The following is a 25961-nucleotide window of genomic DNA, read 5'->3' on the forward strand; positions in this document are numbered from 1 at the left end:
TGAAAATTTCCCCAACATGGAAAAGGAAATAGTCAATCAAGTCCAAGAGGCACAAAAAGTCCCATACAGGATAAACCCAAGGAGAAACACACCAAGACACATACTAATCAAACTAACAAAGACTAAACACAAAGAAAGAATATTAAAAAGCAGCAAGGGAGAAGCAATAAGTAACATAAAAGGGAAACCCCATATACTTAACAACTGATGTTTCATCAGAAACTCTGCAGGCCAGAGGGAATGGCAGGATATATTTAAAGTATTGAAAAGGGAAAATATATAACCAAGGTTATAGTACCTGGCAAGGATCTCACTCAAAATTGATGGAGAAATAAAAAGCTTTTCAGACAGCAAAAGTTAAGAGAATTCAGTACCACCAAACCAGCTTTACAACAAATGATAAAGGGACTTATATAGTCAAGAAATACAAGAGAAGAAAAAAGATCTACAAAATCAACCCCAAACGATTAAGAAAATGGCAATAGGAACATATATATCAACAATTACTTTAAATGTAAATGGATTAAATGCTCCAACCAAAAGACACAGACTGGCTGAATGGATACAAAACAAGATCCATATATATGCTGGCTATAAGAAACCCACTTCAGACCTAAAGACACATACAGACTGAAAGTGAGAGGAGAGAAAAATATATTCCATGCAAATAGAAAGCAAAAGAAAGCTGGAGTAGCAATCCTCATATCAGACAAAATAGACCTTAAAATAAAGAAGATTACAAGAGATAAGGAAGGATACTACATAATGATCAAGGGATCAATCCAAGAGGAAGACATAACAATTGTAAATATCTATGCACCCAACACAGGAGCATCTCAATACATAAGACAAACACTAACAGACATAAAAGGAGAAATTGATAGTAACACAGTAATAGTAGGAGATTTCAACATCCCACTCACACCAATGGACAGATCATCAAAACAGAAAATTAATAAGGAAACACAAGTCTTAAATGATACATTAGATGTGATGGATCTCATTGATAATTTCAGGACATTCCATCCAAATACAGAAGAATACACTTTCTTCTCAAGTGCACATGGAACATTCTCCAGGACAGACCACATCTTGGGTCACAAATCAAACCTCAGTAAATTTAAGAAAATTGAAATGATATCAAGCATCTTCTCTGACCACAATGCTAAGAGAGGCTATCACTTATAAGAAAAAAGCTGTAAGAAACACAAACAGATGGAGATTAAACAACACATTTCTAAATAACCAACAGATTACTGAAGAAATCAAAAAGGAAATGAAAAAATTTCCAGAAACAAATGACAATGAAAACACAACAACTCGAAACCTATGGGATGCAGCAAAAGCAGTTCTAAGAGGAAAGCTTATATCAATACAATTCTATCTCAAGAAACAAGAAAAACATTGAATAGACAACCTAACTTTACACCTAAAACAACTGGAAAAAGAAGAATAAAAAAAACCCCAAAATTCATAGAAGGAAAGAAATCATAAAGATCTGAGCAGAAATAAATGAAAAATGAAAGAAACAATAAAAAAGATGAATAAAACTAAAAGCTGGTTCCTTGAGAAGATAAAGAAAATTGTCAAGCCTTTAGCCAGACTCATCAAGAAAAAAAGAGAAGAATCAAATCAACAAAATTAGAAATGAAAAAGGAGAGGTTGCAACAGACAATGCAGAAATACAAAGGATTATAATAAGAGACTATTATAAACAACGATATGGCAATAAAATGGATAACCTGGAAGAAATGGACAGATTCTTAGAAAATTTCAATCTTCTAAGACTGAGCCAGGAAGAAACAGAAATTATGAAAAACCCAATTACAAGCACTGAAATTGAAGCTGTGATCCAAAATCTCCCAAAAAACAAAAGCCCAGGACCAGATGGCTTCACAGGAGAATTCTATCAAACATTTAGAGAAGAGCTAATGCCTATCCTTCTAAAACTCTTTCAAAAAATTGCAGAGGAAGAAACACCTTCAAACTCATCCTACGAGACCACCATCACCCAGACAAAGACAACACAAAAAAAGAAAACTAAAGACCAATATTACTGATGAACATAGATGAAAAAATCCTCAACAAAATTTTAGCAAACAGAATTTGGCAACACATCAAAAAGCTGATACACATGATAAAGTTGGGTTTATTCCAGGAATGCAAGGATTCTTCAATATATACAAATCAATCAATGTGATACACCATATTAACAAATTGAAAGATAAAAATGATATGATCATATCAATAGATGCAGGAAAAGCCTTTGACAAAATTCAGCACCCATTTATGATTAAAACTCTTCAGAAAATGGGCATATGAGGAACCTACCTCAACATAGTAAAGGCCATATATGATAAGCCTACAGCAAACATTATTCTCAATGGTGAAAAACTGAAAGCATTCCCCTTAAGATCAGGAACAAGACAGGGGTGTCCACTTTCACCACAGTTAAACATAGCTTTGGAAATCTGAGCTACAGGAATCAGAGAAGAGAAAAAAAAAGGAATCCAGATTGGAAAAGAAGAAGCAAAGCTCTCACTGTTTGCAGATGACATGATACTGTACATAGAAAATCCTAAAGATAGTATCAGAAAATTACTAGAGCTAATCAGTGAATTTAGCAAAGTTGCAGGATACAAAATCAATACACAGAAATCACTTGCATTTCTATATACTAACAATGAAAAATCAGAAAGAGAAATTAAGGAATCAATCCCATTCACCATTGCAACAAAAAAATTAAATATTTAGGAATAATCTTTCCTAAGGAGATGAAAGAACTGTACACATAAAATTATAAGACACTGATGAAAGAAATCAAAGATGACAAAAACAGATGGAGAGATATTCCATGTTGCTGGGTAGGAAGAATCAATATTGTGAAAATGGCTATACTACCAAATGCAATCTACAGATTCCATGTGATCCCTATCAAATTATCAATGGCATTTTTCACAAAACCAGAACAAAAAATTTCACAATTCACATGGAAACACAAAAGACTCCGAATAGCCAAAGCAGTCCTGAGAAAGAAGAATGAAGCTGTAGGAAACAACCTTCCTGACTTCAGATTATACTACAAAGCCTCAGTCATCAAGACAGGATGGTACTGGCACAAAAGCAGAAATATAGAACAATGGAACAAGACAGAAAGCCCAGAAATAAATCCATGCACCTATGGGTACCTTATTTTTGACAAAGGAGGCAAGAATATATGAGCAAAGATAGCCTCTTCAATAAATGGTGCTGGGAAAATTGGACAGATACATGTAAAAGAATGAAATTAGAACACTTCCTAACACCATACACAAAGATAAACTCAAAATGGATTAAAGACCTAAATGTAAGACCAGAAACTATAAAACTCTTAGAGGAAAACATAGGCAGAACACTTGATGACATAAATCAAAGCAAGATCCTCCATGGCCCACCTCCTAGAGTAACAGAAATAAAAACAAAAGTAAACAAGTGGGACCTAATTAAACTTAAAAGCTTTGCACAGAAAAGGAAACTACAAGCAAGGTGAAAAGACAACCCTCAGAATGGGAGAAAAGAATAGCAAATGAAACAACAGACAAAGGATTAATTTCCAAAATATACAAGCAGCTTATACAACTCAATGCCAGAAAAACAAACCCGATCAAAAAGTGGGAAAAAGACATTTCTCCAAAGAAGACATACAGATGGTTAACAAACACATGAAAATATGCTCAACATCACTCATTATTAGCGAAATGCAAAACAGAACTAATGAGATATCACCTCACACTGGTCAGAATGGCTATCATCAAAGTCTACAAACAATAAATGCTGGAGAGGGTGTGCAGTAAAGGGAACACTCTTGTACTGTTGGTGAGAATGTAGATTGATACAGCCCCTATGGAAGACGGTATGGAGATCCATTAAAAAACTAGAAATAAAACCACTTTATGACCCAGCAATCCCATTCCTAGGCGTATACCCTGAGGAAGCCAAAACTGAAAAAGACACTTGTATCCCATTGTTCATTGCAGCACTATTTGCAATAGCTATAACATGGAAGCAACCTAGACATCCATCGACAGATGAATGGATAAAGAAGTTGTGGTACATATACACAATGGAATATTACTCAGCCATAAAAAGGAACACATTTGAGTCAGTTCTGATGAGGTGGCTGAACCTAGAACCTATTATACAGAGTGAGGTGAGTCAGAAGGAGAAAAATAAATATCTTATTCTAACGCATATATACAAAATCTAGAAAAATGGTACTGAAGAATTTATTTACAGGGCATCAGTGGAGAAACAGACATAGAGAATAGACTTATGGACATGGGGAGAGGGGAGGAAAGGGTGAAAGGTATGGAAACAGTAACATGGAAACTTAAATTACCATATGTAAAATAGATAGCCAACAGGAATTTGTTGTATGGCTCAGGAAACTCAAACAGGGGCTCTGTATCAATCTAGAGGGTGGGATGGGGTGGGAGATGGGAGGGAGGTTCAAAAGGGAGGGGATATATGTATACCTAGAGTACATCATGAGAAATGCTGGGCTGGAAGAAGCACAAGCTGGAATCAAGATTGCCAGGAGAAATATCAATAACCTCAGATATGCAGATGATACCACCCTTATGGCAGAAAGTGAAGAGAAGCTAAAGAGCCTCTTGATGAAAGTGAAAGAGGAGAATGAAAAGGTTGGCTTAAAGCTCAACATTCGGAAAACTAAGATCATGGCATCTGGTCCCATCACTTCATGGGAAGTAGATGGGGAAACAGTGGAAATAGTGTCAGACTTTATTTTTTTGGGCTCCAAAATCACTGAAGATGGTGACTGCAGTCATGAAATTAAAAGACGCTTACTCCTTGGATGGAAAATTATGACCAACCTAGATAACATATTAGAAAGCAGAGACATTACTTTGCCAACAAAGGTCCGTCTAGTCAAGGCTATGGTTTTTCCAGTGGTCATGTGTGGATGTGAGAGTTGGACTGTGAAGAAAGCTGAGCGCCAAAGAATTGATGCTTTTGAACTGTGGTGTTGGAGAAGACTTGAGAGTCCCTTGGACTGCAAGGAGATCCAACCAGTCCATCCTAAAGGAGATCAGTCCTGGGTGTTCATTGGAAGAACTGATGCTGAAGCTGAAACTCCAGTACTTTGGCCACCTCATGTGAAGAGTTGACTCATTGGAAAAGACTCTGATGCTGGGAGGGATTAGGGGCAGGAGGAGAAGGGGACAACAGAGGATGAGATGGCTGGATGGCATCACCGACTCGATGGACATGAGTTTGAGTGAACTCCGGGAGTTGCTGATGGACAGGGAGGCCTGGCGTGCTGTGATTCGTGGGGTCGCAGAGTCAGATACGACTGAGCGACTGAACTGAACTGATGGCTGATTCATGTTGAGGTTTGACAGAAAACAAGAGAATTCTGTAAAGCAATTATCCTTCAATAAAAAAATAATTAAAAAAAATAGTAAAACACCTGGGAATAAATCTAACTAAGGAGGTAAAAAACCCTTACTTGGAAAACTATAAGACACTGATAAAAGAAATTGGAGATAATACAAACAGTTAGAAAGATAATATTGTGTTCATGGATTGGAAGAATCAACATTGTTAAAATGATTACCACCCAAAGCAATTTACAGATTCAATGCAAGCCCTGCAAAAATACCAATGGCATTTTGCACAGAACTAGAATAATTCTAAAATTTATGAGGAAACACAAAAGACTTTGAATAGCCAAAACAATCTTGAGAAAGAACAAGGTAGTAAAAATGAAAGTGAAGTTGCTTATCCATGGGCAACTCTTTGTGACCCCATGGACTATAGCCAACCAGGCTCCTCTGTCCATGGGATTTTCCAGGCAAGAATACTGGAGTGGGTTGCCAATTCCTTCTCCAGGAGATCTTCCTGACCCAGGGATTGAACCTGTGTCTCCCACATTGTAGGCAGACACTTTACCATCTGAGCCACCAGGAAGTCCATTGGCAGGTTGGTATAAACCCCCAACAGGGGTTCTGCCATAAGCCATATGAGGTCACTACAGAACCGCAGAGCAGGGCTCCTCACTTGCTTTGAGCAGGGCGTGTCATTTATTCACACAAGCACAGTGTAGAGTTAGTAAAGTACAGCAGAAAACATGTTTGCTAGGAGAACAAAGAACTAGAGCTCCAAGCATCCTTACCTTGTCCTGAAGAATCCCAGACAAGCCCCCAAGATGAAAGGTTGCCACTGAACAACAAAAGATGCCAGGATTCTTGACCTCTGGAGGAGAAGAATTCAATCCAGGGCCAAGACGAGGCTTGATCGCTCAGAGCTTTTGTGTAATAAAGTTTTATTAAAGTATAAAAGAGATAGAGAAAGCTTCTGACCATGTTTCCTAATTCAAACTACAGTACAAAGCTATATCATCAAAACTATATGGTACTGGCACAAAAACAGACGCACAGATCAATGGAACAGAATAGACAGCCCAGAAATGAACCCACACTTATATAGGTAATTAATCTATAACTAAAGAAGCCAAGAATCCACAGTGGAGAAAAGACAGCCTGTTCAATAATCAGTGTTGGGCAAACAGGACACCTACATGCAAAAGAATCAAACTGGGCTATGTTCTCACACCATTTGCAAAAATTAATTCAAAATGGATTAAAGACAAGTATAGGATCTGAAACCATGATACTTCTGGAAGACAACATAGGCATTACTCACTCTTGGAATGGAGTGACTGAGCAGAGAAACAGAAGGTGCCTGGATCCCTGACAAATGGTGGGCCACCATATGCATGTATCTACATTTTCCAAATTTGGTGGGGGTGGTGGGAGGGGCAGTGAACTCATAGTACTTGGATACTTGAAGTTACATCCATCACAACCCTACTTTTACCATCTCTAGGTAATACCTTCAGCCACTCAGGTTTTGACCCCAACCTTTTCTCATGCACAGATTCAGGCCATCAAGGACAGGAACCTGCCGTGGCTGAAGGACACTGTGATGGGGGTGGCCAGGCAGGGGTGGGAAGTTATAGTCCCCTAATTTCCATGGAGCCAGTGCCTGGACAGAGCTGGGTCACTTGGCATACCTGCCTGCCTGCAGTCCACAGAACAAAGGAGACGTCCTGCCTGTCCTTCAGGATGTGGTCACAGCTGTAGGTCTCCTGACACCACTTTAGCTCAACTTCCAGCCTAAACTGAAGTCTTGTCAGGGGCCTGGAGCTAGACCCCAAATGTCTCTTATTTAGCTCAGATTTTTAGGTTTAAAGCTAGGACAGCTGGCATGAGTATACAGAAGATCTGAACCCAAGGCTCCCAGAGGAAAAATCTTCTAACTTTTCAGTTTAAAAGTCTAGTTCCAAGTGCTTGCTTCCTGTTGAGTGACCAAAAAGAAAGACTCTGAATTTCTGAACATTTCATAACCAATCTGAATTTCTATTTCTTCATATTTCTTCATCTATAAAGATGTTACCCCCTGCTCATTCTAATTGGTAAAGTGGTTACAAGAAATTGATTTAGGAATATAGAGGAAGGTGACAACATCATGTTGGATTTTGTATCCCCAAAGGGTCTGGGACATAGTTAATCCTCTTTAAATATTAGTGGAGGAAAGACAAATGTAAGGAATTACTTTTATTTACTACTGCTTTTGGTAAGAAGATGGCCATAGGTACACACACATACACACAAAATCACAATTTTTTTGCATGAGAGTCAACTGTGGGTTGCAAATAACCTAGGAACAAACTTAAATTCTAGTCCAGAGCAGAGTTAAAGGCTGGCCTCTGTTCAGATACACTATAGAACAGGTCAGAGTCCGTTGCAGAAAGTAGCTCTTTATAACTGAATGATTTCCCACCTGCAGGTTCTGCCTGGCTCTTTTCAAGCAATATATCTGATAGAATAAAATTCCAGTTGGAAGAAAGGAGGAAAATGAAGGAAAGGTGGGAGGGAGAGTGGGAGGGAGGAACTGACTTCTAGTAAATTCACAAATCCCTTAGAGCTTATTAAAAGGAGATTTGACTTACTACCTTTAAAAGATCACAATCTACTGATAAATTTTGAGTCAGAAGGCCTGTGAGACCAAATGGAGATAAGGGGACTTTGGGGGAGAGAAAGAGATAAGAATGTTATTTTGACAAACAAAAAAGGATATCCTTGTTTTAATCCAGTAGTTTTTCAATTCAAATATTAGCTGAGAATCCAATGGGTTTGTCATCTCTTTAAGATTTATTCATTACATGCAGCACATTGTTCTGCACACAATGGGAAATTCAAAACTGAATCTACCCCTCCTAACTGGGTAACTCCAGGCTGGAGGCAAGGTATGTACCTAAGCAATTCCAGTGTGAGGCAGCCAGGGAGACACTGGTCACAGCGGTGTGTCTAGATGCTTGGCATCACAGAAGGCAAAAGACCTGTTAGTTCAGGGTCAAGGTGGTTATGACCAAACCTGAAAGTGGAGTGAGGAGAACTGAGAGAACAAGAGTTCCAGGCAGAAGGCACGGCCTGAATAAAGGCCAGGTGCATGGAAACACGGGCTTTGAACAAAGACCCCAAAGTAGTTATATTTGCCAGGAACATATTAATAGGCCACATGAAAAGGAGAAATGTAAAAAAGGCTTGGTTTGGATGAAAGTAAGAGAGACTTTAAATGACAACAGTCTGAGCCAAAGGCAGAACTAATAGGGCCGTGGAGGGCTCTAAGCGAGGAAGGTAGGGATCGTGGTCCTGCTTCCAGACTCTTGACCAGGCAGGATGGATGAAAAGGAAAGGCAGAAAGAGATGCAGGAGGCAGGAAGGCACGTGCAAGAATCCAGGGTGGGGAGCTGACTGCTAGTTCTTTGTGAGCAAGTGCTGAGTCTTGAGGGACCCAGGTGGCTCAGTGGTAAAGAATTGACCTGCCAGTGCAGGAGATGGGTTTGATAGCTGAGTCGGGAAAATTCCCTGGAGGAGGAAATGGCAACCCACTCCCGTATTCTTGGCTGGGAAATCCCATGGACAGAGGAGCCTGGTTGGGCTACAGTTCATGGGGTCCCAAAGAATCAAACACGACTGCATGACTGGGCACACACGCTGAGTCTTGAGCACTGAAATCAGCTGGATAGGAGGCTTATTCAAAACCCCAGAAAACAGGGAAGGCAGAGTGGTCAACAGGAGACTGAACCGAGGGGAGTGAGAAGGGTGCAAAGTCAGAAGGTGAATGAGGCAAGCATAGAAGAGGCCACAGAATGGAAGTTGCCCAGGAATTGATGGAGCAGCCTGGAAACATGGAGGCCTGGCAGAGCTAGAGACTGTTGGGAAAGCAAGAGAGGTTACAGAGTGACCCCAGCAGCACTCACCAGTCTGGAGCAAATTAAAAAGCAAATTGGAACTGGCTTAAATAAAAGAGACTCCCATCACTGCCACTTCCAATATTGCCTTGGTCGTGGGGTCTGCAGATGGCAGAGCAAGCAGGTATGTCAATCTGTGCTCCATCAATATGAATTTTCAATGGCATCATGTTGACAGCCAGCAGCTGACACATCACCACCCTCTGCTGAAGCATCTCTGAAGCCCTGGGAAGGCTTTTCCTAAAGCCAAGGCAAGGACAGGACCACCTCCTTGCCTGTAGAAAGTGGGGGACTTTAAAAAATAAATAAAGAAAAATAAAACATACTCTCATGTACATCATCTCACTTTATTCTCATCTTAGGTGAGAGCCACAAGGCAGGTATTATTATCCTCATTGTAATCCAGAGAAACTGAGGTCTGGACAAATCAGGAGATTTGTCTAAGACCATGGAGCTACATATCTATGCATCATCAACTCAATGGACATGAGTTTGAGCAAACTCTAGGAGACAGTGAAGGACAGGGAAGTCTAGTGTGGTGCAGTCCATGGGGCCGCAAAGAACTGTTTACCACTTAGCAACTGAACAACAACAGTGTAGTTATGTAGTGGCAGAGCTTGATGACCTACGTAAGCCACTGCAGCCTGAGACAGCAAGCTGCCCAGAACACCAGGCATTTGCTGGCCGTGTAGACGTTCCCTCCCAGCTCCTTCAGAACCATGATCAGCCTGGGGAGAGGTTGGAAGTGGGGTACACTAGCAGACAAGTAGGGCTGGCCTCGAAGAGAATGTGGAAAATGGCACAGTGAACTGTCTTTCCCTCCTTCATTCCTACCCTCCATCCCTTTCTTCCACAAGTACCTGCCAAGGATCACGTGCCCACCCCTCCAAAGGTCCCTATCCCCAAGAACCCCACTGCCTTGCCTTCTTATCCTGCTCACCATCTCCCACACTGTCTTCCCAACTGAAACATACCACCATTCACTTCTCAGCCTCTTGAGATCCAGAGGAGGGAGGATATTCAAGTGGACGTTATGACATCTGAGCTGGCCTTAAAGTGTGAGTAGCAAGTAATCTCTGGACACAAGCAAAGGCTTAGAGATATCTCAGGGCGTGGAATGCTCTGGTAACAGGAGTTCTGTAGAGCTTGGGGCCAGTGGTGGCATAGGGGTACAGAGGAGCTACTGAAGATGAGGAGAGAACAGGCCCTCGGAGATCACCTAAGGAATGCCTCTCACTCCACAGACCCTAGAAAGCCATCAGAGAACTCTAGGCAAAGCAGTGGTAAATCGTTTCAGTGCTTGGAAGGACAACTCTAGTAACTGCATGGAAAAAAGAGGATCATAGATGGTGTTGCACGGAGAAGGCAATGGCAACCCACTCCAGTACTCTTGCCTGGAAAATCCCATGGATGGAGGAGCCTGATAGGCTGCAGTCCATGGGGTCGCTAGGAGTCAGACACAACTGAGCAACTTCACTTTCACTTTTCACTTTCATGCATTGGAGGAGGAAATGGCAACCTACTCCAGTGTTCTTGCCTGGAGAATCCCAGGGACGGGGGAGCCTGGTGGGCTGCTGTCTATGGGGTCACACAGAGTCGGACACAACTGAAGTGACTTGGCAGCAGCAGCAGTAGAGGGTGTTGCAAATATTTCAAGAAGAGTAGATGACAACCTGGGCCATGAGAGGTTAGTAGAAAAGGTAGCACAGAGTCCTTATTAAGGAATTGTATCAAAGCAGTCAATCCTAAAGAAAATCAAGCGTGAATGTTCATCGGAAGGACTGATGCTGAAACTGAAGCTCCAATAATTTGGCCACCTCATGTGAAGAGCCAACTCATTGGAAAAGACCCTGATGCTGGGAAAGATTGAAGGCAGGAGGTGAAGGGGATGACAGAGGATGAGATGGTTGGATGGCATCACCGACTCAATGGACAAGAGTTTGATCAAACTCCAGGGAATGGTGAAGGACAGGGAAGCCTGGTGTGCTGCAGTCCATGGGGTCACAAAGGTTGAACCTGACTGAGCAACTGAACAACAACAATCAAAGCAGAAAATATGCCTTCCAGGTGCAGGTGGGCATCCAGGGGGCCTTGTGGGTCCTGCTCAACCTTCATCCCCAGGCAAGCTCTCCCCTTTTAAGGTGAACAGTCATGCCCATTGAGTCATCTTCAGAATGAAGGCCACTCAGGACCCCCGAACTCTCTGGGCATTCAAGGTCAGCCCAACAAATAGTACCTGATGTGTGTCTCTAATCACAAAAAGACATCTGGGATTTCCCAAACAAGCCCTGTGTTTTACCACCTCGGCACACTATCTCCATTCCTTCTGCCTAGAACACCTTTTCTTTACATTTCCACTTACAGGAATCCTACCAACCTTTCTGGTCCCAGATTCACCCTCATCAAAAACCTTTCTCAATCCCCCAATCCAAATGAATTTCTCTGCAGAGCACAAGACTTTGCCCACAACAGTGTTAATTATGCGTCTGCTATGTTGAATGCTTACCTTCTCCTTTGTGATCCACCTGTCCCACTGAAATACCCCTGGGCTGTGTTTCATTCTTCTTTTCCTGCTAACATGCCAACTGACCAATCTAACACAGTGATGGATCCATGCTGATGTCAATGACCCCCCACCTGTATGTCCCTCAGGAATAAACTAGGTTGGCAGGCATGTCCGTGAGTGTCTCCCCATAAATGAGAATGTGAAACCAAAGTCAAGGCCCTACAAATGGACCAGAACTAGGTCACTTGAGGGATGCTCTCTCAGTATCCTCACTCAGGTCCTCACCTCCGGAGCCATAGCATAAAGCCTCATCATTTTTAGAGCTCCAGTCTTCCACCTCAGCACAGGTGGGCACAGTTCCTTCTCTTAGGTGCTTACTAATTTGTATAAGAGTTGAGATCCACACACAGAGAAGGGCCTTTCCTTTCTCAGGGAGCTGGCAGTTCTACATGAGTAGTTTGTAACCTGTACTACATAAGGCAACATGATGAAGAGCTCACTTCAAGCTCAGATGGTCATGGATGATTTTACAAGGGCTGTGGGCATCCATCCCACCTTGGAGGAGTGCTAAAGGCTGTGTTTGGTCAGAAAGGAAGAAGTGGAAGACCCACCCAGTTGAGGTCAGGATAATCAGGCAAAAGTCAGAACAGAGAACAGATCACTTTGGCTGGAACAGCCAATCTCTGAGGAAAACTGAGGGATAAGGCTGGAAAGATAGGTCAAGACCAGCTTGGGGTGGGTCTCAGATACCCGGTAATGGGGATCCATTGCAGTTCCCTGGGTGAGAGCACCTGGTGAGGCATCTTTTTTAAGGTATTTTAATAGGCTAGTTGTATAGAAGGTATATTGGCTTGAAAAAGATCTGATATCTTCAAACGTAAGATGTTTGTTGCAGTAGGATACTATAAGATAATGGAAATAAAGTAGACTAGAAGAGGTGAAATAAAAATAGGAACACTTCAAAATAAAACATCTGCTAAAAGTTTGTGTTCCTTGCGCACCAGGTATCTACTACCACTGGCACCGTTTCCCTGAAGGACCAGAGAGAGACAAACTCACAACTACACAAAGTCCTCTGCCGGAAGTGCCCAAAGCCCCACTATGATTTTGTTGGTGGAAAACCAGGCAGTGGGTAAGAAACCTGGCTCTCTCTGGTCATTTTTCATTCAGGGACTAGCCAAAGTCGTCTTCTAATCTTCAGCCAATGTATTTTATTCAATGCAAAAGCCACTAAATTAATTTTTTAACATAATATGAGTAGAAATTGTCAATTTTAGAAGCACAGATGCGAATTTCCCTGCACAGGAGAGAACATGAATCCTATTAGTTAAAAATAGCAGTTGTACTCACTTTCCCCCACATGCTAATTTTAATAAACTTACTCTGAAATTAGCCTGCCACTAGGAAGATAGCTGCTCATCAAAGATGTTCCCAGGAAGCACCAAGCTTGCCTTGCAGGAGTTCAAGCACTCCCAGGAAACTCAGAACAATGCAGAGTTCTAAATGGAACACGTCTGCTTCTCACCAGACCCGGTCACCTCTCACCTCTCTGTCACACCCAGCACCACCACTCTCCAGCCTCACCTTGAGGGTCATCTGGGACTTGTTCTATTGCATCTTCCCAATCGACTTGGCTATGAAATCCTGTATGTATGTTCCTTTAAAAATCTGTCTCATAGACATCCCTTTTTCTCTAATCCTCACTGATGCTGTATCCTCTGATCACTTTATTCAAATATCTAAGCAGTCACATATTCTACATTCATTGAGTATCTACAAAGGGCAAGATCTAGTGGCAAGTGCTAAGGTCACAATAACATATGATCCCTACCCTCAATGAGTTCAAGATCTTTTGGGTCCAGTGGAGAGAGAGGCAAGTCAAAGGTTGGTTAAAGAACCATATGATAAATGGTATGACTTAGGGGCAATAGAGGTAATTGGGAATATTGATGGTGACAGAAAAGACTAGATTGCTGGTAGCTCATCTTCACTTATCTTCCCCTGATTTTGAGGACAGCTACCAAATTTGTCTTTATATCCTTACTGCCTGGCACAGTGCCTTGTGAATGACAAAGGCTCAGAGCTTCTTGAGTTCAGTGGAAACAAATCTTTCCCAAGTATTTTCATCAGCTTACACTCTAGCTAAAAAAGCTTTCAGTGACTATTGCCAACTACATCAGAGCACACCCTTCTGTCTTGCTTTTGAAGTTGTTTGCCATCTGGTCTACTGTGGCCATCCAACCTCCATTTCTGCTATACCTCAATGCACTGCTGCTGCTACTGCTAAGTTGCTTCAGTTGTGTCCAACTCTGTGCGACCCCATAGATGGCAGCCCACCAGGCTCCCCTGTCCCTGGGATTCTCCAGGCAAGAACACTGAAGTGGGTTGCCATTTCCTTCTCCAATGCATGAAAGTGAAAAGTGAAAGTGAAGTCGCTCAGTCATGTCCGACTCCTAGCGACCCCATGGACTGCAGCCCACCAGGCTCCTCTGTCCACGGGATTTTCCAGGCAAGAGTACCAGAGTGGGGTGCCATTGCCTTCTCCGACCTCAATGCACTAGTTTCAGCCTTTAGCTGGAGCATTCCCTCAAAGGCCAACCACCAGTTCAGTGCTCAGGGCTGCTTCCTGTCACCTTCGCCCACACCCTCTTCACTCAAAGGTGAGGGACCCAGATCCAATTCTCTTTTAAGACTTTCTCTCTTCTTCAAGCCTCACCAACTGCCTGTATATGTATCTAAGATCAATTGTTCGTTATTGTGCACTGCTTCTTTAATAATATCAATATGAACGATGCTTTGAAATATTAAATGATACTCTATCCACCTTGCCTCAAATTTCTGTAACTCCTCCGCCTTTTCTCCCCACATATCCGTCTCCCTCTTAAAAACCAGACAGTCTGCATTCATGTGCCAAGGAAGAGATCACTCAGCAGAACACTGGAAGCAAAGCAACTGATTTTCAACTTAGAAAGCCTGATCCTTAATACACCAGAGCACAGAAGAGTCTCTCCAGTTTCTCCCTCCCCCATGGTCCTCCAAAAGACTAGAAAAGATCTCCAGTTGAGAAAAGGCAGACAGAGTACAAGGGAGGAGAGAGCCTGGATATCAGTAGGTGTCTAAGAATGAACGCTAATCACCCTGGTGTGGGGAGAACAGAGTAAGAACAGCAGGCCTGAGGTGCGTATGTGGGGGCATAACTAGTTGTGACAGAAACGTGGTAAATGGGGAATTAGTCAATCTCTCTATAGCAATAGCTGTCTTGAATATCCATTCCCCCTCCCTTTGAAAGATTTAGGTTTATTGAGGTATAAGTTCAGTTCAGTTCAGTTCAGTCGCTCAGTCGTGTCCAACTCCCCGAGACCCCATGAATCACAGCACGCCAGGCCTCCCTGTCCATCATCAACTCCTGGAGTTCACTCAGACTCACGTCCATCGAGTCAGTGATGCCATCCAGCCATCTCATCCTCTGTTGCCCCCTTCTCCTCCTGCCCTCAATCCCTCCCAGCATCAGAGTCTTTACCAATAAGTCAACTCTTCACATGAGGTGGCCAAAGTATTGGAGTTTCAGCTTTAGCATCATTCCTTCCAAAGAAATCCCAGGGCTGACCTCCTTCAGAATGGACTGAATCTGGTCCACTGGATGGCTGGATCCAATGGTTGGATCTCCTTGCAGTCCAAGGGACTCTCAAGAGTCTTCTCCAACACCACAGTTCAAAAGCATCAATTCTTTGGCGCTCAGCTTTCTTCACAGTCCAACTCTCACATCCATACATGACCACAGGAAAAACCATAGCCTTGACTAGATGAACCTTTGTTGGCAAAGTAATCTCTCTGGTTTTCAATATGCTATCTAGGTTGGTCATAACTTTCCTTCCAAGGAGTAAGCATCTTTTAATTTCATGGCTGCAGTCACCATCTGCAGTGATTTTGGAGCCCAAAAAAATAAAGTCTGACACTGTTTCCCCATCTATTTCCCATGAAGTGATGGAACCAGATGCCATGATCTTCGTTTTCTGAATGTTGAGCTTTAAGCCAACTTTTTCACTCTCCATTTTCACTTTCATCAAGAGGCTCTTTAGTTCTTCTTCACTTGCTGCCATAAGGGTGGTGTCATCTGCATATCTGAGGTTATTGATATTTCTCCCGGCAATCTTGATTCCAGCTTGTGCTTCCTCCAGTCCAGTGTATCTCATGATGTACTCTGCATAGAAGTAAATAAGCTTACATAGAGGAGAAAAATCATTCTTTTGAGGCATACAGATCTATGGATTTTATCAAACTTATATAGTCATCCAATCATCAATACAACCAATGCATAGACTATGTTCATCACTTCAAAAAGCTGCCTCATGTTCCTTTGCAGTCAGTCTGCTCACCTACTCCAGGCTCTGGCAACCACTGATTGGCTTTTTTGTCCTTTTAGTTATGCCTTTTCAAGAACTTCATCTTAGTGGAATATTACAGCCAGGGCATTTGAGTCTCTGGCTTCTTTTACTTGCCATGTTTTTGTATGCATCAGTAGTCTAGTCCATCATAATACTAAACAGGATTCTATGACACAGATGTAGCAATTTATCCACTCACTAGTTTTGAACATTGTTGTGTTTTCAGTTATTAGTAATTATAATAAAATTGAAATAAACATTCACATATAGGATTTTGTGTGCGCATGTGTCTTCATTTCTCTTTGATCAACATCTAGGAGCAAAATTTCTGGGTTGTTGGGTTAGGTGTCGATTTGACTTTACAAGAACTTACAAAACTGTTTCTAAAAGTGGCTGTACCATTTTATACTTCTCTAGCAATGCAGGAGACTTTCTGTCACTCTGCCTCCTTGTCAGCACTTGGTTTTTCCATTTTTTATTTGTGAGTCTGCTTTTCATTCAAATAGATGTATTGTAGCATCTTGCGTGTGTGTGTGTGCTCAGTTGCTCAGTTGTGTCTGACTATTTTGCAACCACACGAACTGTAGCCCACCAGGCTCCTATGTCCATGGTATTATTCAGGCAAGAATACTGGAGTGACTTCCCATTTCCTCCTCCAGGGGATCTTCCCCACCCAGGGGTTGAACCCGTGTTTCCTGTGGCTCCTACATTGGCAGGAGGATTCTCTACCACTGAGCCACCTAGGAAGAACTTTGTGGTGTCTTACTGTGGCTTCAATTTACATCTTTCTGATGACTGATAATGCTGAGTATCCATTCATATGCTTATTTGCTATTTGAATCTCTTCTTCAGTGAAGTGTCTATTTAACTCTTTTGCCCATTTTAAAAATCAGGTTGTTTTCTTATTATTGCATTATAAGAGTTCTTTACATATTCTGGATATAAGATATGTGTTATGCACATTAATTTCTCTCAGTCAGTTTGTCTTTTCATTTTCTTAACAGTCTTTCAAAGAGTAGACTTTTTTAAATTGTTATAAAGCCCATTTTATACTTTTTTTTTCTTTTATAGTTTGTGTTTTCTGAGTTTTTAATAGAACCCTCCCAAATTTAAGTTGGGTACATCCAGCTTAAGATGACATTTCCTAGCCTCCCTTGCAGCTAGATGTAGCCATGTGATGATTCTCAGACAAACGGGGTATGAGAAGTGATCCCTAATTAAAGAAAAGCCCTTTGCCCTGAGTTTCCTCTTTCTCTCTCTCTCTCTTTCCCCTACTTATGGGTTGGGACAAATCATGGCAACCACCCAGCTTTAACTATATAGTTGAAGATCACTCCCTCAAAAAATAGTAGAGAAACAAGATGGAAGAAACCCGGGTTTTTAAATGACACGTGGCGCAGGGCTGTCCTCCTGGACTGGACCACATACTGTAACACAAAAAAGACCTAAATATCACTGGGGAGTAGGTATCTTTTTCAAGTGGTTTAGATTTTACCCTAACAAATACACTTTTCTTTCTTAGGAAGTAAAAATAATCCCCATTTCCCTGGACCCAGCTTGGTGTAGTGTGGTATGTCTATGCAGAAAATTGCACCATAGTTTCTCAAAGTTTTCCTCAGTTCAGGAGTGATTCAGGGACAGCAGAAATGATCAAAGCTACCCATCTTGGGCAAGAGAGCAAAGTCCCCCTCTTCACTCACCCAGGGTATCATGGGTGTGGTATAGACACCAAAGGGCCAGAAGAGCAGAACAAGGGAGGATACAACAGTGATCAGCAATGACCAGTGACCAGATACTAGACTGAAATAAGGATAGTATGGCTAAACAAAAATAGTCTAGACCAGACGTGTGCCCCTCCACACCATCACTCCTGCCCATGGGGTGATATGCTAGTAAACACCACTTATTTACAATGGCTAAATACTACTAACTCCCTCTAGAACTCAAACACAAATTCAGGAAGAGGCGTGACTCCAATCTAGATTATGTTTCCACTCTCCTTACAATGGGAGTTTGTAATCAAAATTAAAATGTTATAACAAAAAAATAAAGAAGTTTTTATTTTATGAACATCTAAGTTGGTGTCCTGAGGTCCACCCTCACGATATTGATATTTGCTGAACACTTACTGCTTGACAAAGAGAGCAAAGCACTAACAAGCATGATTTCATTGGAGCCTCACAATAAGAGCACCTATATGGCATGTACTTTACGATCCTGTTTAAGGATGAGAAAAATGAGACTTGGAGGAGTTGCACAATGTGGTGATTCTATCAACATCCATTCCCCTTCTTCTGGCAAACAGTCCCACTGCCCCAGTCCACTCACAGTCCATGTGGCCTGGGCAGGGCCCCATATACAACTGCAGACCCCAGATAGATCATTACACCCCTGAGCAACTTCTCCCAGGGCAGGTGAGGGATATAAGTGGGTTCAAAGGGAGTGATTCCTGAGTTTTTATGGGGCCTCTGGCATGAGAGTTTCTGTCTCTCCCTCTGTACTTTAAGGGTGGGAGGGTGATACCAGGCAACAAGCAGACCCAAACATGGACAGAAAGCATCCATTTGAGTGGTCTGAGGGCTGAATCCAGCTGCGCCCCATGCCACACCATCTTGGAATGATTATTCATGTCAGCTATATTAGTTTGCTAATTAGTTTGCTAGAGGATATTAACACAACGGAGAAGGCAATGGCACCCCACCCAGGTACTCTTGCCTGGAAAATCCCATGGTCGGAGGAGCCTGGTGGGCTGCAGTCCATGGGGTCGCTGAGGGTCAGACACAACTGAGGGACTTCATTTTCACTTTTCACTTTCATGCATTGGAGAAGGAAATGGCAACCCACTCCAGTGTTCTTGCCTGGAGAATCCCAGGGACGGGGGAGCCTGATGGGCTGCCGTCCACAGGGTTGCACAGAGTTGGACACGATGGAAGCAACTTAGCAGCAGCAGCTGTTAACAAATTGCATAAACTGGGTGGCCTGAAACAGCATAAATTAATTTCTGATAGTCCTGGAGGTCAGAAGACTAAAATCAAGGTGTAGGAAGCACCAGTCTCCCCAGTAAGACTCTAGAGGAAGACCCTTCCTTGCCTCTCCCTAGCTTTGGGTGGCTGCCAGCATTCTTTGGCATTTCTTGGCTTATAGCAGCATAACTCCAACCTTTGCCTCTGTTATCACACAGCTTTCCTTCCTCTGTCTTCACATCATCTTCTCTTTGCACATCTATGCACTCCAATTTCCTTCTTCTTACAAAGACACTGGTCATTGGATTAGGAGTCCACTCAAATGACTTCATCGTAACTTGATTACATCTGCAAAGACCTTATTTTCAAAATAGGTCACATTCACAGGGATTGGGGGAAGGGAATAGGATTTGAACATATCTTTTGGGGACACTTTTCAGCCCACAATATTAGTCAATAAATTCCTTCTGAGCTAAACTTCCTTGGGTTGGATTTTTGACCATTTGCACCAAGAAAGAAGTAGAGTCATGACGTAGGTCCAGATCTCAGTTAACAAACAAGACCCAAAGTCACAACCTTAACCACAGGTTCAGACTGTAAGCCTCTTCTACTTCTCTACCCCAAATGTCAGTGGCTCAACTTTGGGTAGAGGCCCAGGGTTAACAGGGCTTCCCAGGTGGCTCAGTGGTAAAGAATCCGCCTGCCCATGCAGGAGATGCAGGTTCGATCTGTGGGTTGGGAAGATACCCTGGAGGAGGAAATGGCAACCCACTCCAGTATTCTTGCTTGGGAAATCCCATGGACAGAGAAGCCTGGAGGGCTACAGTCCATAGGGTTGCAAAGAGTTAGACAGGACTGAGTGACTGAGCATGCACACCCAGTCACTCAATATATAACATGCTCAAGGAATACAGGATTGATTGCCAGCTAATTAATTAACCAAAATTCAAACAGCAAAATTGAATTGGGCATGGTTTATCGTAGAGCAGCCGGCTGACAGATGACCAGGAGTTTTATCTTAGAAATAAAGTTATGGATTGTCTGCACAACTGCATTTCAAGATGTCCTCTTGATATGAAAGCTCACCTCAGGTGGTGATGAGAAGATGGTTTCCCCCCACCCCCTCCCAGACATTTAATTTCCAGAATAGAACAGCAGCCACGCTTCTTTCATATGCATGGCCGTGTTTACTTCAGGGCCTGAGAGAAGGCTGTAATTTCAGCTTGTTATACTGAAAATATGAAAATAAAACTGATCTCTATAGGGTTATTTAAATGAAAACTGCTTTCTAGAGGCAAACCAAGGAAGCAAACTGATTGAAAGAGAGCACAGAGCCCTGGGCAGGAAGGGCGATGGGGTGTGGAGGTAGGAGGTAGGGCCAGGGATATCTGATGAAATAGGTGGGCGCCTGTGAGAAGCCCATTTGATCTGGGTCACATGTGTGGTGACGTCTTCCCCAGTTCCTCCCACTGGCTTCCAAAGTCACTTTCAAAACCACTAGACACTGACCATTGTAGCTGTTGTTTAGTCACTAAGTCATGTCTGACTCTTTGCGATCCTATGGACTGTAGCTGGCCAGGCTCCTCTGTCCATGGGATTTCCCAGGCAAAAACACTAGAGTGGGTTGCCATGCCCTCCTCCAGGGGATCTTCCTGACCAAGGGATTGAACCCCTGTCTCCTGCATTGACAGGAGGATTCTTTATCACTGAATCACCAGGGAAGTCCCACAAACTGACCATACTCTTCTTTGAATCCAACTTGCGTGAGTCCCAGACGATGTCTCTACACCAGACCCAGTGTACACCCATGGGCAGGAAATGGTCAGGGAAACACCTGGGGAGCCCTGTTTGTGAGAAAAGCAGATTTGGGGGCTATAGCCCTGGCACTTTCATGCAGTAAGGTAATTAGTTTCCCGTGGTTGCCACAACAGATCACTGCAAGTTGGGTGGCTTCCCACACAGAAATGTGTCTCTCATGATTGTGGACGCCAGAAGTCCAAAATCAAGGTGTTGGCAGAACTGGTTCCTTCTGGAGACTCTGAGGGACAACCTACTCCAAGCCTCCTCCAGCTCCTGGTGGCTGCTGGCAGTCTTGGCATTCCTGGACTGTCACTGCCCAGCTCCCCATTCTACCTCTATCTTCACAAGGGCTTCCTCTCTGTGTGTTTCTGCTTCCCCACAGCCTTCTGCCTTGCAGCTCTGTGTCTCGAATCTAAGAGCACCAGTCCTTAGATTTAGGGCCCATTCCTAAGTCCAGGATGATCTCATCTTGGGATCCTTGGCTGATTTTATCTGCAAAGACCCTGTTTCCAAAAAGGTCTTATGGCAGCTACTGGGACATTAAGACTTAGATATATCCATGGTGTAAAGAATACAATTCAATGCACTACACTGGATCTGAGGAGAGACCCAGAAACTTGCATTTTCCCCTCAAATTCCAGTGATTCTTTGTACTCTTTGTTCCCAATATGCCTCTGATAATCTGTAGATTGTACTCTGAGCAATACTTATCCAATTGCTGGAGATTCAAAGATGAATAAGACACAGACCCCTCCCTTCGAGAACCTGCTGTCTAGGTGAAGATAAACACAGATGAACTGGTGATTAAGACACAAAGCATGGCCTAGTGATCCTGAGCTCTGGAATCAAACAGACCAAATTCTGCCCCCTTCAGATGTGAGGCTCTGAGCAAGTTCCTTAGCCTGTCTGAATCACGGTTTCTTTATCTGTAAAATAAAACTAATTTCTACCTTATACATGGTGGATGGACTCAAGGAACAGCTTTTGGCTATTATGAAGTTGGGAAGCATTCTGCATTCATTTTCACACGCCACAGCCTCGAGCTGTGTGTCCTCCGTGTCCTTAGCTGTAATAAATGTCTGAAGGCAAGATGGCAAGTGCCCTGGAGATACACAGCTAGGACAGGCAGGAAAACTCTGGAAAGACCCCTTTCTGGATCTTGACTTATTCTGCAAGTATACTTTTGAGGACCTACTGTATATGGAGCTTAGTCAGTGTGTAGGCACCTGGAACAAAGCCAAATGAAACACATAGCCTAGTGGGGAGACCAGAAGGCTGCAATACCACGTGGTCAGTGCAAGGTAGAGGCACCCTGATCCGGGACAGCCATGCCAGGAAGTACTTTCTTCTTTGTTCTCACATCATTCATATTCCACCTTTGAGGATTCTCTCAGTGTTTGCAGTGTGACACTCTTCCCACACTATACTATATGCTTCAGGAGTTCTCTGAGGGCAGAAGGGGTTGTCTGTTTTCTCCGCCACTGCATTCCAATACAGAGCGATGTACCCGACTCCTAACAGTCATTCAACAAGCATTTGCTGGAGTAGTGAACATTCTGCTATTTCAGAGCTCAGCACTGGACTTCCAAGAAGAACCACCTCCAGCTTCCTTCACTACTGGGTCTGATTCTCCATGGGCCAGGAGAGAAGATCTCCAGAGTCTCTGTACCCTGACAGAGGAGATGCAGACGGACTGTACGACAATGTATCCTAATACTGTGCAGCTATTACTTACAGACTGAGAGTGGACAAGCTAAACTTGCGGAGAAGCTATGACAGCCCATTCCTCTTCAGAAATACAATGTTTTGCACACTAGACATTAAATACTGTTAGTAGACTGAGCTGGAGGCCCAGGAAAGGATTAAAGGAAAAAAACGGTACAAGTTTTCCCTTCCAATACTCAAGAAAGGAAGACAGCAAACCATTACGCCCCGACTGGTACACAGTAGGATTCAGAAAACAGAAGGCCCAAGCTGGCCTTGCCAGTGGGGATGGTCCTCAGGAGGGAAAGAAAGGAGAATTGCTGGGAGATCATCAGCACTGGGTACTGGGTACATGACTAACTGCCATCACAAATAATGGTAAGTCAGGAGAAGCAATTTACCTATGAGACCTCAGCACCCCGCTCTCACCTGGAGAAGTCAGGCAGCCCACTCCCAGGCCCCAAAATTCTTAGAGTGGGTTGAAGGGGATCTCTTATAGGAGCGCAAAAGCCGCCCCCAGGGGTGTTTATGACAAAATCTTTGCGGGGCAGGGGGGGCGGGGTGCGGCGGCGCCGGGCGCAGGGCATTCTCTGCTTCCACAAATAGAGTGAGTTCTGCACCAGTGCTTCACTCCTTCGATAAATAGCCAGCCACCTTACTGGAGAAGGTAATGGCAACCCACTCCAGTACCTCCGCCTAGAGAATCCCATGGACGGAGGAGCCTGGTAGGCTGCAGTCCATGGGGTCGCACAGAGTCGGACACGACTGAAGCGACTTAGCAGCAGCAGCAGCAGCCACCTTACACAAAGGTGGCCCACGGTAAATATATGTCGACTGAACTGAACCTGAATGAATGAAGGCTATGGAGGACCCTATGGAATTTCCCCTCCCTCCCCCAAACCTCCGCCGTAGGTGATTCCGCCTGTCACACCACCCGGATTCACCCCCCTAGCACCACCTTTCCGCTTCGGCACTGGGCGTCCAATCGCTTGGCTCCAAAACAGCGGTAACCGAGAAGGCAGGTGGGGCTTGGCTCCCACTCCCGGATCCGCGCTGCTCTCTCCAATCCAGGGCCAAGCCCTTCCCAGAGGGAAGGGCCCTCCCCAAAGGCTGGCACCAGCTGTCATGGGAGAAAGTGGCGCCCGGGCAGACGGGAAAGCGCGGGAGGAACCGCGCACCTTGCAGGACGCGCGGGGGCAGCGAGCCGAGGCCAGGGAGTGCGCGTCCCCCGGCGAGTCCCCGCCCGGCTAGGCCACCCGGGGGACGGGGGGCGTGGGCTCGGGGCTGGCGGCCGCTCGGCCTGGCCCATCCCGCCTGGCCGGCGCCTCGGCCTCACCTCGCTCACCAGCCCCTGCCAGTCGCTCTCGGTCCGGTCGCCGTTCATGGCCTTCTCTTCCCGGCGAGGGCCGGCCTCTCTAACGCCGCCCTCCTCTGCCGCTGCGGTCGCCGCCGTCGCCGCCCGGCCCCCGCGCGGCCCCGAGAGGGCCCGGCACCTCCGAGCCACCGCGCCGCCGCCTCCTGAGGCCGCCCGCGCTGTTGACTCAACGTCAGCCTCCGCGGGAGGAAGAGGAGGAGGAGCCGAGGCCCGGTGCCCTGCCACCGCCACCGCCACCGCCGAGCGGGCCGCGGACAGGCCCGCGCAGCCTGGGATCCCAAGCTCTTGGTGGTCCGCGCCCCAGCCTGCGGGAAACTCCTGGCCACCGCTCTCCAGGCGGGAGGCGGCTCGGCTTCCCCCTACAAGAAGTAAATCCCCAAATCCAGCCGTTCCCTGACCACCATCACGGCTCCCACCACTAGAATGTAAGCCCCACTCGGGCAGGGGGTTGCCTCCTTCTCTGATAAACCTTGAGTAAAGGGCCTGGCACATAGTAGGTGCCCTGCAAATATTTGTCGAACCTATGGATGATGAATTATGTGTTATTATGTATTCAACGTCGTTTGTTAAGTTACTAATGTCTGTTTCTGTTTGTTTCTTGAATTATCAACTGTCGTGAATAAAACACAAAAATATTGAAAATAAAACGGTAATAAATTCTAAATAGAAGCTAAAGCTCTGAATATGATGCTTAATGTGTGTCAAAAGAGATGTTGAAGACAGTGGCATCAAACTGAGACTTTCTCATATGTGGAAGGACTAAAAGGGAATTACAGAGAGCAGGGGAATCTTCATACATGTCTTGTCAGTATTGTTGGAGGTGATTTTCCCCAGTCACCTAAAATCCTGACCTGAACCATGACCAGCAGTGAGCTTTCCATACTTTCAGAAGTGCTGCCAGTGGAAATGAGCATATAGGTTGAGAAGCTGTGAATCCATTTTACAGTTGTGAATACACCACAGCCAACATTTATTTGTTTTAATCCCTAGTGATCCTGACTCAACCCTGCAGGATGAATGTTACTTCCATTTATTAGAAAAAGTGGAGAAACAGACTCAACTAAGACTTCTAGTTCCCAGAGACCCTTTCTAGCATCTTGGAAACCTGAAAATGAAGTATCACCCCCTGGGAATTGGAAATATTGCATTGTATTGTTGGCCTTGTTTTATTGGTGTGATAAATTTTATTTATTTTATTTTATTGGTGTGGTTGTTTGCAAAATATTATCAATATTTCCTGCCCATGTCGCAGTCAGCGTCCATAACTTTGACTCTAGGCTCAGCCATGCTACTTGCTCTGGCTAGTCAATGTTTGCAAATGTGACTTGCTCTGGCAAAACAACGTTTGCAAGTACTACACAAGGAGGCTTGTAAAGTAATTGTACAGTAGGGTTTATCCTTTCTATGCTCTTAGGAACCTATGATCACCACCTTAGAAACAAGCCCAGGATAGCTTGCTGGATGATGAAGGACTCACAGCCAACGACCAGTCAACTGCTACATGTGAGTGAGGCCATTAACTCCCAGCAGCTACCGGTGCCTGCATGAGTCCCGTTGAAATCAATGAAACTACCCAGCTGAGCCCTGGGTAATTTGCTGACCTACAGAGCATATGCTAAATAAGCTGCTGTTGTTTCGAGCCACTAAGGTTTGGGATGATTTGCTGTATATCAACAGCTAATTCATATAAATGGTGACACCACTGATGAAGAGCCTGGGTGACTGAACTCTTCTTCATCATGACCTGTTGGGGCCTCATCTAAAGAAGATTCCGGCAGGCCAGGGGCTATAGAAAGAAGCCAGTCTAGTAGGCAGCACTTTCATTCAGTGCCTGTTGTGTGTGCTCATCCTGGAGACATTCAGTAACAGCGCAGACCCTTAACTACCTGTCCAGGTCCCTGTCCTAGAG

The 25961-nt window shown here is 44.1% G+C and overlaps 1 protein-coding gene across 3 annotated transcripts in view; it reads right to left on the reverse strand.

Moving 5' to 3' along the window:
• Nucleotides 1-24220, reverse strand: part of CCDC149 (coiled-coil domain containing 149) — a 119117-nt gene extending 94897 nt beyond the window's left edge. Inside the window, exon 1 of one of the 3 annotated variants that reach the window (XM_005207799.5) lies at nt 24014-24220. In XM_005207799.5, coding sequence (XP_005207856.2) covers nt 24014-24061 — 48 coding nt within the window. In that variant the 5' untranslated portion in view covers nt 24062-24220. Of the gene's footprint in view, nt 1-23635; nt 23780-24013 lie in introns of those variants that run through there. The other 2 variants (XM_059887638.1, NM_001191519.1) reach the window with 2 other exon arrangements.
• Nucleotides 24221-25961: the final 1741 nt, after the last annotated feature.

Source organism: Bos taurus, chromosome 6, assembly GCF_002263795.3.
Source record: "Bos taurus isolate L1 Dominette 01449 registration number 42190680 breed Hereford chromosome 6, ARS-UCD2.0, whole genome shotgun sequence".
Classification (NCBI taxonomy): Eukaryota; Metazoa; Chordata; class Mammalia; order Artiodactyla; family Bovidae; genus Bos; species Bos taurus.